The 13,936-nt window shown below is 42.3% G+C and overlaps 1 protein-coding gene across 4 annotated transcripts in view; it reads left to right on the top strand.

Annotated features, from left to right (window-relative positions):
- Positions 1-580: 580 nt before the first annotated feature.
- SNX14 (sorting nexin 14) overlaps positions 581-13,936 on the top strand; it is a 78,671-nt gene continuing 65,315 nt past the window's right edge. For 3 of the 4 annotated variants that reach the window (XM_084623618.1, XM_084623615.1, XM_084623617.1), the window contains exons 1-6: positions 581-795; positions 3,046-3,166; positions 4,144-4,220; positions 4,329-4,407; positions 8,599-8,642; positions 11,421-11,508. In XM_084623618.1, coding sequence (XP_084479744.1) covers positions 650-795; positions 3,046-3,166; positions 4,144-4,220; positions 4,329-4,407; positions 8,599-8,642; positions 11,421-11,508 — 555 coding nt within the window. In that variant the 5' untranslated portion in view covers positions 581-649. The remainder of the gene's footprint in view (positions 796-3,045; positions 3,167-4,143; positions 4,221-4,328; positions 4,408-8,598; positions 8,643-11,420; positions 11,509-13,936) is intronic. The other variant, XM_084623616.1, reaches the window with a different exon arrangement.

The following is a 13,936-nucleotide window of genomic DNA, read 5'->3' as shown; positions in this document are numbered from 1 at the left end:
CGGCTCCTCCCGCAGCCCCGTTTCCACCGGGCCGCCCCGCCCGCCTGACCCCCGCGCACGCCACAGCGATATCCGCCACCGCGGCGGCCTCGCTCCCGCTGCTTCGCGCCATAGCAAAGAATTTGCCCCCTGCGCCGGGCCTGTTGCCCGGGCGCCGCCACGCTTCTCGCTACGGCGAGGGGAGCAGGCCGCTTCTCCCGCGCTAATCCGGTTCCCCGCCGCCGGGCTGAGCCGGCACCCCCCCGCCCCCCGCAGCCATCTTGAGGGCAGCCCTGGCCTTGCCCCGTCTCCCGCGGTGGGGCCGGGGCGTTCGCAGCGGCGTCGCGCAGCCAACCCGACCGCGGGGCGGCAGGGCCCATCCAGCCCTTGGGGTACACAGGGGCCGGGGCCGTTCGGCTCGACCCTCATTATCGGAGCTTCGCCATCCGCCTCCAGCGAAGCTAGGTCCTAGCGCCCCGCCCCCCATCACCATGGCGCCGGCCGGCGCCCCGAGCTGCACGCACGGCACGAACGCGACGCACGCTAGTGCAATCACGTGGTGGTGGAATCACATGACAAAGAGCGGAAGCGGCGCTGCGGCTCCCTGCTCCCCTCCCCAGCCTGTGGGTTCGAGGGTCTCCGCGCTGGGTGCGCCGCGCCCCTCGCGGCGATGGGGTGGGGGTGGGCGCGGGCGGCGGGAGAGCGGCTGAGGCAGCGCGCGCGGGGGCTCGAGGCGCTGCGGGAGGCCTGCCGCCAGTACCCGCTGTTCTGCTGCATCCTGCTGGGGCTCAGCGCGGCCACCCTCCTGCTGAACCGGTAACAGCCACCGCCTGGGCCCGCGTCCTTCCCGCTTCTTCCCTGCTCCCTCCCCAGCAGCCGGCGGCTGCGAGGGCGGCCGTTGCTGGGCACGACGCGGAAGGGTCTGGGAGGGAGGCCGGGGCCCGGGGTGGGGGAGCAGGGCAGACGCTCCCCTACGTGTTGGCCGGGGCCCGTGGGGGCTGTTCGCCTGCAGCGGGGTCGTCGGGCCGGGAGGGGCGCTGGGGGCAGCTCTCCTGCACCGGCTGGGGAGGGCGGGATGGGACCTGGCTTCCCCTGTCCCACGGGCTGCGCGGACGGGAGCTCGCCCGGGGACAGCGGTAGGCGCCCCACCGGGGCAGCTGCGTGGCGCTGTCATCCCGGTTGCTGGGGGCGGGGAGAGGCCGGGACGACTCAGCCCTCCCCCAGGCACGGGCTTAGCTCCGTCTGCTGCCCATGTGCGGCCCGGTGCCCGCGGTCAGGAGCAGCTGCCCTGACACAGCCCAGGCACTTAGGGAAGCAGGGAAAATGAGGGCTTAGTTCAGATGGTGTCCAGTTTATCCCCTTAACTTTAGAGGAGAGGCGGCAAACAGCGTCCTCTCCTCTTAATCCTCTTCCCTCCCAGAGGCAACGTATTAGCGCCTAGCAATTCAAGGGAAAGTTGTGGCGAGGGGCCAAACTGTGTGGGAGAAAGGGAGCCAGAAAGTGACACCCTCTATCTTTACCCTCCCATGACCCCACGCTTGCTTCACATCCCCCTTCATACTGTTGTCAGCCAGCCTTCTTCTTTACCTATGCTGTGAATAAATAACTTTGGGGGTCAATATCAGTGTGTTGTTATTAGTGCCCCCGGCATGTGATTGCGTAGTCTCACTCAGTTTTTTTGGTCACACTCCTTTCTGACCTCAGTCTCCAGAGTTTCCCTGCTCTGTGTGCATTGCAATCCAGAATAGCAACATACCCATCCCCAAATTATTAAACATAAATTGTACATGGTATGAGCAACCGTTATTTGTAAAGAAATGAGTACAGGCTTAATAAAGTCTTGGTGCTGATTCTGTGCTGTACAGGGCACACATGCATACTTTTTGCCCTGAGGCATTTTCAGTGTGAGACTTAACGCTGATAAAACTACATTTACTGGGAGACTATGGCCGTGTCTACACTGCCACTTTACAGCACTGCAACTTTCTTGCTGAGGGGAGTGAAAAAATACCCCCTGAGTGCTGAAAAGTGGCAGTTAGACAATGGTTTTTTTTTTAAACTCTCCCAGCACTGGTGCCGCGACTACACAGCCACGTTAAAGTGCTGCCGCAGCAGTGCTTTAATGTTGCTAGTGAAGACATGCCCTAAGAGGAGAGTGCTAGTTTAGGTTTCTTAAAATTTAACAAAAAGTTCCTGGACAGAAAGACATTTATCAGCTACATCCTACACAGCTCTGCAAGAGGTCATTATGATACTGACTAAAACCTTATTTCATCATCCGTTACTAAACTCAATACTTGTTAAAAAACCCCCCACAAATGTAAACAATTCCCACAGAGCATGAAGGTAGAGAGTGCTGTGTCCCTATACAAAATTAGTATTCAGGCTCACCACCTATTGTAGTAGGGTTAAAAAGTCATATTTTAATGCTTAAAAGATACTATTAAGTAAATGTAAAATATATTTAATTTATTGGATTGTCAGTCAATATTAGAACAAGAAGAGATGAAATGTTGTCTAGTCTGAACATAGACCTGCATGCCAGTGGTGTTATGGGGATTAGTTATATTTGTAATATGCTTTGAAGTAAACTACTGTATTAGTATTGCTGTTTTATTAGTCCTGTCTGTGGATGAGTTCAGCTTAGATTTACGTAACTGGCAGCTCCGATTATTATCACACTCTTTTCATGAACACACAGAGCAGTGGTTCTCAAACTTTTTGTATTGGTGACCCCTTCCACGCAGCAAGCCTCTGAGTGCAACATCCCTCTTCTCTCAGTGGCTGACTGTGACCCCACCAGAGACTGACAGCCACAGCCCTGCCAACCAGGGGCTGACAGCTCACAACTCCCATGTAACCACTTCTTGACCTGACCTGTTGTGACTCCCAGTTTGAGAACTCCTGAGATAGAGCTAGGTGTAGTATTTCAGTTAATTTCTGGTAGAGTAGTCACTAAAAGAAATACTTGTGTTCATATGTCATTCTGAAAAATTCTGCTGTAAACATACCATATGGTATTGTCTACCTTGTCATACAGTTCTTTTTTTCCTGTTTGTTTACAAGGTATCTTCACATTTTAATGATCTTCTGGTCATTTGTTGCTGGCGTTGTCACATTCTACTGCTCATTAGGACCAGATTCTCTCTTGCCAAATATTTTTTTTACAATAAAATATAAACCCAAGGTAAATTTAATTTTTCTTTGTAGCGTTTGTTTAATTTTTCTCCATTTATTTTGTAGCAATATGTACAACCAGTAATTTTAGAAAATGTTATGCTCTGTTAATGTAACAGTGGTGAATGTAGTTGATATTAACTTGTAACTTTCTGTGGTGAACAGTCTTCAAATACAAATGAAGGCTCTAATTTGACAAATATTTGGGTTGAACCCAATGGGACTATTTACATGTGTAAAATTAAGTAAATGTGTTTGCAGGATTAGGGCCTTATTACTTAAAGGCTTGAAATATGCAGTCGTCAGTGTGGGTAATTCAGCTGCAGCTTGTATAATGCTTTTAGAGTGTCTGTAATAGTTGCATTTTTTTTTTTTTAAATCCTAAACCTGCATGATGCTTGTAAAAGAGATGCATTTCCTTTGACAAAATGAATTCAGAATATATCTTACTGGCCACACTCCGCCTGCTTTACATGAATTTGAAAGTTTCAAAAAAAGAAACGTCTATTCTAAATCACCTTTCTGCTGAATTTAGAACAATGTTTTATATTGATTAGTTTTAATCTGTAAGTTAGTTTCTTAAATTCAGGTGCTTCCATTTGGTACTTTACTAACTTAATTATCTTTCAGAGTAACAGCCGTGTTAGTCTGTATTCGCAAAAAGAAAAGAAGTACTTGTGACACCTTAGAGACTAACCAATTTATTTGAGCATAAGCTTTCATGAGCTACAGCTCACTTGCATCCGATGAAGCTTATGCTCAAATAAATTGGTTAGTCTCTAAGATGCCACAAGTACTCCTTTTCTTTTTAATTATCTTTGTATTCACCCCCCACACACCCCAAAAAAATCAAGCCATCTATGATATTTTGTGCAATTTAATTTTATTTTAATCACATACAGTAAAAGCAAATTGGCTAATGCAGAAATGCATTGAGAGAGAGGATTTTGAAAAACTGAGATTTGTTAAATACTTTCTCTTTCTTAGCAATTAGAACTGCAGGAGCTATTTCCCCAAGGTCACAGCTGTGCTGTATGTGGTAATGTCAAATGCAAAAGGCATAGGTAAGTTAAATATTTGGCATTTCTTATCATAACAGTTGTTACATCTTGTACTTTGGGGTGAGAGAACCTTCTATTAAATATTGTATTATTTCTCTTGGTTTCTTACAGACCTGCATTGCTTCTAGAAAACTACCAGCCATGGTTGGATCTACAAGTGTCTTCCAAGGTTGATGCCTCTCTCTCAGAGGTAACTGTTATTTAATCTAAGGTGCCACAAGTACTCCTTTTCTTTTTGTTATTTAATTGTCAGTTAATGTTAATTATTTGACATGATTTCAGTGCACTGAAATCCAAAACTAAGGTTTTATCATTCAGATCCCTCCTTAAGACTCATCATTACTTTTGGACATCAGAAGTGAGTCCATCACAATTCTTGTATGTATTAAAAAATATGAAATCAAGGAGGAATAGAGAGATTATACTACCTCTGTATTTTGCACTGGTGCAACTGCTTCTGGAATATTGTGTCCCATTTTGGTGTCCACAATTCAAATAGGATGTTGAAAAATTGGAGAGTTCAGAGAAAAGCCATGAGACTGATTAAAGGACTGGAAAGCATGCATCATAATGAGACCCTCAAGGAGCTCAATCTGCTTATCTTGTCAGACAGAGTGTGTGATCTTTCCCGGGTGTTATCTGGACCGGTGATCTGCTAGGTCACTCCAATCCACGACTCGGGGAGCCAGCATTACCCTGCTCTGCTGTAAGAACCCCCACTCCCGGGCTGTTCATGCACAGCCTTTATAGCAGAGGTAGGCAAACTATGGCCCATGGGCCACATCTGGCCCACGGGACCCTCCTGCCCGGCTCCTGGGCCAGGAGGCTTGCCCCCAGCCCCTCCCCTACTGTTCCACCTCCCCTGCAGCTCTGGGCAGCCAGGCAGCGCAGTTGCAGAGCCGCAGCCTGACCCTGTGCTCTGGGTGGCGTAGCTGTAGCTCTGCCAGCCAGCAGTGCTCCAGACAGCGTGATAAGGGGGCAGGGGACTGGGGGGGGCAGTCAAGAAGCGGGGGTTGGATGGGGCGGCAGAGGGCAGTTGGGGTGCATAGTCCGGGGGTGGTCAGGGGACAGGGAGCTGGGGAGTTGGATGCGGCAGAAGTCCCAGGGGAGCTGTTAGGGGGTGAGAAGCAGGGGGGTCGGTTAGGAGGTGGGGGCTGGGCCATGCCTGGCTGTTTGGGGAGACAAAACCTCACCTAATCGGCCCTCCATACAATTTTGGGAAAAAAAAAAAGTTTGCCCCGCCCCTGCTCTATATCATGTAAGCTGCTCGCAGCTATGTAAATGAGCACTTTTGGCCAGTCGCTGCTTGGATTGTGCAACTGAATGACACTAGCCAATATCTCCGGTCCCAGACGCAACCCTTGGAGCCTCCGTCTTGCAGTGTCCAGTTATGCCCACTGGACGCTGCAAGCTTATATGAGTTTGTCAGTTTAACAAATAAATTGATACGTATCAGCTTGTTATCCCAAGCGGAGTCTCAGACATGCTTCAAACCAAACGCACTGCTTCAGGTAGAATAAACAAATTTATTAACTGTAAAAGAGAGATTTTAAGCGATTATAAGTCAAAGCACAAGACATCAGATTTGGTCAAATGAAATAAAAGCAAAATGCATTCTAAGCTGATCTTAACACTTTCAGTGCCCTTACAAACTTAGGTTTCTCACCACAGGCTGGCTGGTTGCCCTTCAGCCAGGCTCTCCCCTTTTGATCAGCACTTCAGTCGCTTGGGGGTGGTGTCTGTAGATGGAGGTGGAAGAGAGAAAGCATGGCAAAAGTCTCTCTCTTTTATCATGTTCTTTCTTCCCTCTTAGCTTTGCCCCACCCTCCAGCTTCAGAGTCAGGTGAGCATTACCTCATTGTAGTGCCGAACTGACCAGCAGATCCTTTGTTGCTGCCTAGGCCATTGTCCTTTGTTCCTGTGAAGCTGGGCTGGGTTTGTCCCACACATGCCCTGATGAGGTGTGAGCTGCCCCTCTGCTCCTGGGGAGATTTTGCCTGGGCTTGTTTTAAGCCATGAGGACACGTTTTCAGCCTCATAACTATATACATGAAATTACAACCTATAACATTACTATAACAATGCTCGGTGTACCATGAGCCGTCCGAAGACACCCAACATGGCAAACTTTGCACTGGATACCACACGATCATATTATAAGGACGAACATGGAGGTGCAGGGTGCTCTTCCGAGGTACAGAGTGTCACAGGATGAAGGTGTGACTTGATCACAGACTATAAGTACCTAGATGGGGAACAGAAATTTTATTATAAAAGGGTCTTCAATCTAACAGACAGAGGTATAATAAGAGCCAGTGGCTGGAAGTTGAAGCAAGAGAAATTGACTTGAAATAAGGCACAGATTTTTAAATGAGTGTAATTAACCACTGGAACAATTTACCAAGGGTTGTGGTGGATTCTCCATCACTGGCAATTTATAAAATCTAGATATGCTCTACTTCAAACAGGAATTAATTCAGGGAAATCCTATGGCCTGTGTTGTACAGGAACAGGAAGTCAGACTAGATTATCATGATAGCGTCTTGGGACCTTAACTATGAAAATGAGTGTATATTTAAACTGAGGCTCCAAGGTAGGTCCAGGACTGTCATTACAATACTACCAATACTAAATAATAAAATACTGTTCTTTCTTATCCATTGTTCTTTCCAGCGTACTGTTATGCACTCTATTATGACCTAAATTTAGATTAAGTTCTCTAAGATGGGGGCATTTGTTTATGAGAAGGAGCCAGCATGTTTTTGGGTTCTTTAAAATATTAAATATTACCAATAATTAAGATGTGCCATGATTACCCGAAGAACTTATTTATTACCTATCGCCTAGAGTTATTTCCTTCCTAAATGTGAGTGCATATTTAAAAAAAAAATATTGCACTTTCTTATGCAATAGCTGACTTTTTTACAGCATCTTGACAATGCACAGTGTGTATCTTGAGAGCAGAATGAGTTGAAGAGCTCTGATTAGCAAACCTATTAGTACTTGTAGTTCAATCCCATCAAGAGATTAACATATGTAGAATCTTTATTAAGAAGTCTTTTTGGAAATAAATGCAGTGAGAATATCCTGGAGGATCGTGGTGTATGGTATTCAGAGTTGTTGTTTGTATGGCAATACTACAGCATTGTGCCTTAGAGAATCATGAATTTTACAGCCTTCACTACTCCAGTTAAGCTTGAAAGAAGACAGAATGGAGAAGACTTGGTGCTGGAGTGGGGCATGATTTTCCATGTTTCATTGCAAATTCTAAGTTATAGAATGATGCTGCAACTCATGTAAATTGCATAAAATCTGTGTTCTGTTGTCCAATTCATCTTGGGCTGACTTCAAGATGTGATATGTGATATAGTTTTAAATGTCACAAGTTGCATAAAATAAATCTGACTGAAAAATTGCTTACTTGAATGATCTACCAATAATATATTTACAGTGTAGGTTTACTTACCTCTTGATCAATGCACTTGTGAGATGCTTTGTGGCATAAACCATGCTAATGTGTCATTGTGAAAGAGAGCTGATCAGAGATGTCTGTAGCCAGCATCACAAAAGACAGTGGTGTACCTGGTTCAGAATTCCTATCATAAATTTATCATTAGTTCTTTGGGTTTTTTTTAATTCTTGGTTCCATGTTCTTAAAGAATAGACCTAAGGGATAATGCTTTACTTTCTTGGGCAGGAGGGGAGGGATGGTTCTTTCACCTGTCAGTCCAATTCATCCCTCCATCAGTTTGATTGACAAGCACCCTATAAGCTATCATATTGTCTAGCATTGTCAGACTGGGCCCTTGAGGCAATCCAGAACACAGCAGCAGCATGGCAGGGTATGTTCTCTATCACCTGGGATCAGTTCCTCATCTCGGAGACAGATATCATCTTGGTCATCTGATCACTGCTTTCTAAGACTCTCCTCTTATGGGTTGCACATTAACTTTCCAAGGTCTTGCTTTCTTTCAGTTGGTCCCCAGGCTCACTGCTCTGGCTTGGTATTGAGTGCTTCATCCCTAGACCTGTACTCTCATAGTTCCTCTTCCTGGCAGCCTTGGTCCCTTCTTTGGAGGCCCACAGAAAGCTTGTCCTACATAGAGCATTTGACTCTATGGCTTTCAGCCTTACAGTGTTTGCTTAGAAATACATTCCTCTTCTCCTTTCCTCTAGATGTCTTCCCTTTTTTTAACATATTCTTCTCTAGCCAGTGCATTTTGTTTCTCCACTTTTAATCTCTTGTTTTAGAGTTATAATGTACACATTGAGTGAGGTTAGAAAAGATGTTTGTGTATTTTTTTTCTTTCAGTTCTTCGAACAAGTATATAGAATAAATAGATCCCTTATTTTGTAATGTGATTGTCTTTTTTCTACACAGGTGCTTGAACTGGTGCTGGAAAATTTTGTTTATCCATGGTACAGGTATGAGTTTTCCACAAATTACTTTTTCTTCTAATAATAACCCTTCATTCAAAGCAGTATAGTGGAAACAGTCCTTTACAAAATACATATTCAGTTTTTGTGTTAAAAATAATAAAATACAAAGACTTTTTTTTTTACTTTCTCAATATAAGTGTTATCACCTTAGTTTGTTTTATATCTTATTAGTTAAGTAGAGTGGATCAATTTGTTCTAAATTTTTAAAATATTACAAAGATTTTTGTGAAATTTGTATTGAAACTATAAAAACACTGTATCTTAGTGAGGCTTTCCTGGAAAAAGACACATTTTTGCTGCAACCATAAGAGGTTCAAAAACTGTAAGAACTTTAAAAATCTTCTTTTATGAGTTATGATTCTAAACTAAAAGTATTCCTCTGACCCGGTATTTCATGTAGTGTCTTAATCTAAAAATAAACGTTTTTATCCTTTTTTTTTTTTAAAAAAAAAGGAAAATACATTCAAAATATGAGCTAAGGCTTTGACCCTGCAAAGATTCTACACATGCTTAATTTTAAGACTGTGAATAGTTCTGTTAAACTCAAATGAGACTATTCACATACTTAAAGTTAAGCATGAGTGTGAATAAGTCTTTGCAAGACTGGGGCCTATATGGGTTTCTTGTGTTTTGTTTTTTTAACTTAAAGGCATATTACTCTAAGCACTTTGAAGGAAAATAACTTAAATATTTCAATTCTTGGTGCATATTAATGCCATGATGTAAGATTATTTTAATTTCTAAAACAAATAAAACACTGGATTTACCTAATTCAACTCTGAATTTGACTTTCCCCTTCTTAAAGGTGATGTTCATTAAAAGAATCAGTCAGCTACTCTCATCTTTTATTTTACGTTGTCAGTCTTACCCACTGGAAGTTCAGAATTTTTTTACAGGGTGTTCTATTTATCTCATTTATTTTTAAATATGACTGAAGTCTGCATGTCTCTGTTTAGTTATGCCTTTGCTTTGGGTGTGTCAATATTGGTTTGAATATACTGAACAAAGCTATACACTTATCTGCAGGACAACAGAGGGAGCCCAAACACTGTGGTGTACATCACCAAATGGATAATCTTTGGGTGTTTATTAGCTGACTAAACTTTCAAGTATATGAAATCCAGAGGACATTTTGCAGAGCTCCTTTTAAATAAAATAAAATTTAAGGAGGCCATATAGGTGGCTGTCTTTAATATTTTATAATTTAAAATCGGTGGAGAATCTATGGGCATTGTATCTTTTATGTTACGTCAGACTGACAGAGAGAACTTAGATTGAAGATATTACATTTAAGAATCACAGGTTCCAAAAAAAAAGTTCTTATGTGATCATGTTGTGCTTAGCACAGTGGGGTCCTGGTCATAACTGGGTCCTCTGAACACCTTAGCATTGTGATAATAAAAAGAAGTGAACTAGCACTTCGAGGTGGGGGAAAATTTCTGAAGTTATGGTTTATTGCTTAAAGTCTTGGGGCAATATACAAAAATTCTTATTTTTACTTAAAGGCAAATCTTCTTAGCATGTTTGACTGTCTTTAGGGCAGAATTTGTCTAATGTTCTAGGATTTTTTTCTCTTCCCGTTCCAGTCTTTCATCCCTTCTCTCGGTTTGCATCTTTGGGGAAATCCATTTGTCCCAAACAGGAAAATGAGGCCCTCAGAAGACACAGCTTTGTAGGAAGGGGCAGATTGCAATGATGGGACAGGTTTGGGATCTCTTTCTGTCCCAGGCTAGAGCAGCTGGACCAGAGTTTAGGGTGGGAAAGGACTCTGGGATGATATCTTCCTGTCAAGGGAAAGGAGCACAGACTTCCTTGACACCAGCTAGACCCTTTTAGGCAGGAAAAATGGGAACTGGGCACAAGAGGATTTTTCCTTTGCCTCACCAGCTGATGCCATCTTCTACCATCATGCATATTTTGTATATTAGAGCTCTAACATGCTTTTCCCTACTTGGGAGGGCAATAGGATGATATACTTTTGGTCAATTTTTAACAAATGAGAATTCCAAAAAATGCTGTACTACAGGTAACATGCATATTGTATTATAATTAGAGCTAGCCAAAAACTTTCTGGTGGGAAAACTTTTGTCAGAAAATGTTGATTCCACACAATCAAAATCTTGTCTCGGAATGTACCAATTTCATCTAATTTTTTACAGGAAATGATCAGAACTATACTATAATATATAAAAGTAGAAACATTTTGACCTTATCAAAACAAAACATTTTGAAATTTCAGAATTTGTCATTAGATAGAAATGCAAAATTTCAACCAGCTCTCCTGATAATATTGAACAGTTACTGCATTTTTCTTCTAAAGCTTTGCAAACATTAATTTAGGCTCACTCTGTCTCACCTAACTGGGTAACTATCTTTTTTTTAACATATGGGGAAAGTGAATTAGAGGTGGTTGTTTGCTCAAAATTATTCAGTTAGTTAGTATTAGAACAGGAATTAGAACATAATTCCTGGCTGTTAGTCTTATGCTCTGACCATGCCTCTCAAGTCACAGCTAATTAGAAGTGCAAATATATCTACTATATTGGGGTGTCTGTATGTTTCTATGCTTGAATAGAGGACCAGTCACCAGCTGGCCTTGCCCACTTTTTGTGCTTTCATTTAGAGTGGAGATAATTCTTATGCTTTCAAGTGCCACCTTTTAATGGTTTTATTCTTTCTTTTGTAAGTGTCAAATGTAACATGGATGGGTTAAAGTTCAAACTAAATATTTTCCTTGGTTTACTTTGTTTTAAAACTTCGCAGGGATGTAACTGATGATGAGTCCTTCGTTGATGAGCTGAGAGTAACATTGAGGTTTTTTGCCTCTGTATTAATTCGCAGAATTCACAAGGTAAAAATTGCATGGAGAGAGAACATGATTTTATATGTAAGAAATAGTATCTAATGCCAAAATAAATCTTCTTTCTTTTAATTATGTTACCAAAAGAAACATATTGTACTTTCTATATAGAATTACATTTGACAGTTTCTTCCTCTTTATGCCAGTTTCCTTCCTCTGAAACTTATCTCCCATGGTACTCTTGGCCACAGCCCAATCCTATAGAATCCTTGCAAATTAAAGTCTTTGTTCCTGCTGTTTTAGTAGTGCTTTGTGTTGGCACAAGACTATCTTCTATGTTGCATTGGCTGTTTCTAAGGTGATTCATTTGAAGGGAGTAGAGAGAAGTACTAGATATTGGGGAGCTGTAGTTCTTGTAGCTACCACCTGGTTCTCCATCTGTGCTTTGGTTCTTTGAAGATACTTTTATACTTGGTAAGAGGATAACTGCTTCAAATAGCTCACTCTGAGAATCCCAGTAGGTGTGACTTGTGTGGAGAAGGGACTATGCTAACTTGGAGTCATTTGATATAAGTGTTAAGTAAAATTGTGTGATGGGGGTATGTTGCTGGACAAAGACCAACGAACACATACTGTATGTAGGTGCACAGAAACACAGAGGCTTGGACTTCTGTATGGGAGCTCCACCTAAACTGCTCATTCAGAACTTTTTTTTTTTTTTAAATTTGAATGATCATCAGTTGGCTTCTGTGATCCTGCTCCCTCTCTTCAGAGCAGGTGGGAGAGCTGGTCTGCAATCAGGAAGGGAAATATTGCCAGGATTTTATAAGATCAGATTTTCCTTGTAATAAGAATAAGAAGTGGAGGTATTACCAGACATGATTGTTCTGTTTTTTGTATTTAACCACAGTAAACGTTTAGTGGATTTTTTTAAAAGAACAGATTTTGGAGTTGGAATACATTAGTGGGGTTTTGAAGAGATCTGCAGGGCTCTTGAAATAGAAATATAAATAGCATCCAGCATTGCCCGATGTTCACAGGCAAGTGTCCTGAGAGGAAGATTATAGGGGTAAAAGGGCTGTACTAGTGACTCAGACATCAGTTTCGAACAAGATGTTTATCCAGGAAGGGGCATGTCATGGCAACTTGTACGTGAATTTAGTTCCTGTAAAAAGTTTGGACTGACCACCCTCTGTCCTTTAAATAGGTACAGTATATGCAAAGGAAACTTTCTGTGGCAATGTGTCTCAGTTCCTGCAAAATGCACTTATCTCTAAGTACCTCTATTCTGCCTACAACAATCAGGAGTGAGAAGCAAGCTCAGTTTCCGTGCCCATTCAGTGCTGGCCCCTCTGCTGACACAGCTACCTAAGGGTGTTATTCCACCTCAATAACAACTATTAATACATTTTATTTCCTGAGCTACGAGGTATACCACACATGCTGCAGTAGCTGGTGAACAACCTGACACAATCCTAGCTGAATGTCAGATCTGGATGTCTTGCTTGTTAACATGCTTGTGGTACTACATACAGATGGTTTAAAAGTTACGGTGGGGAAAGCATAAAGGTTTGTAAGTGAAGCAAATGTTTCAAAATGGAAATGTAGCATAAGTCTTTAAATTTACTTTAGAATTTTAATTCATGTAACTTGAGCATACTTGGGAGTTATTAGTTGACTTTTTGATCCATTGCTATCATACATGAAAAGATTAAATATGACAGTGATAATACCTTATTATACAGGTAGCTGAAGGAAATGGTTATGTATGAACTGAAATAATCTAGCATAAACATCTTTTAAACGTATCCTTTGTGAATTAGAATAATAAAGATCCCCCAAATTCCCCACCTTTCTTGTCAGGAACAAAAGATTTATAATAATTTCAGTCAGGCTTGGCTGAGAGCAAAAAGATATTTGATCTTTTGTGGCAGTTAAGCTGTGTTAAGTGTTAGATGCTGTGTGGAGAATTGCAGAAGCTTAGCCTATGTCTACACTAGCACTTTTGTCCATGAAATTTTTGTCAGCTGGGGTCTGAAAAAAACACACACCCGCCCCCCCGCCCAATATAAGTTTCACTGATAGCGCTCTCCCGCTGACATAGCTACTGCCACTTGTTAGGGGTGGTTTAATTATGCCAATGGGAGAGCTCTCTCCTGTTGGCAGAGTGGCTACACAGGAGACCTTACAGTGGCACAGCTGCAGCAGTACAGCTGTGCTGCTGTAAGGTCTTTAGTGTAGACATAGCTTTAGTAGGTACAGGAGTTTAATCAAAACACATTCCCCTTTATACATGATTAGTTCATAAATTTTGTATTAAGGTTGTATCTGATGTAGTATCATTAAACTTATTTTCTGTGTTTTTTTGCGCAAAGTTTTGCGAATATCTCTAAATAACACACAATTAGATGTCGTCGTGATAGCTTGAGCTGTATGAATTCTGCAGGGGAGGTGGAGTCTGTGTGCGTGAGTGAGATGA

This window comes from Lepidochelys olivacea, assembly GCF_965140295.1.
Source record: "Lepidochelys olivacea isolate rLepOli2 genome assembly, chromosome: 3".
Taxonomy (NCBI): domain Eukaryota; kingdom Metazoa; phylum Chordata; order Testudines; family Cheloniidae; genus Lepidochelys; species Lepidochelys olivacea.
The sequence above is the reverse complement of the archived record's forward strand: the minus strand, read 5'-3'. Positions and strand labels throughout refer to the sequence as shown.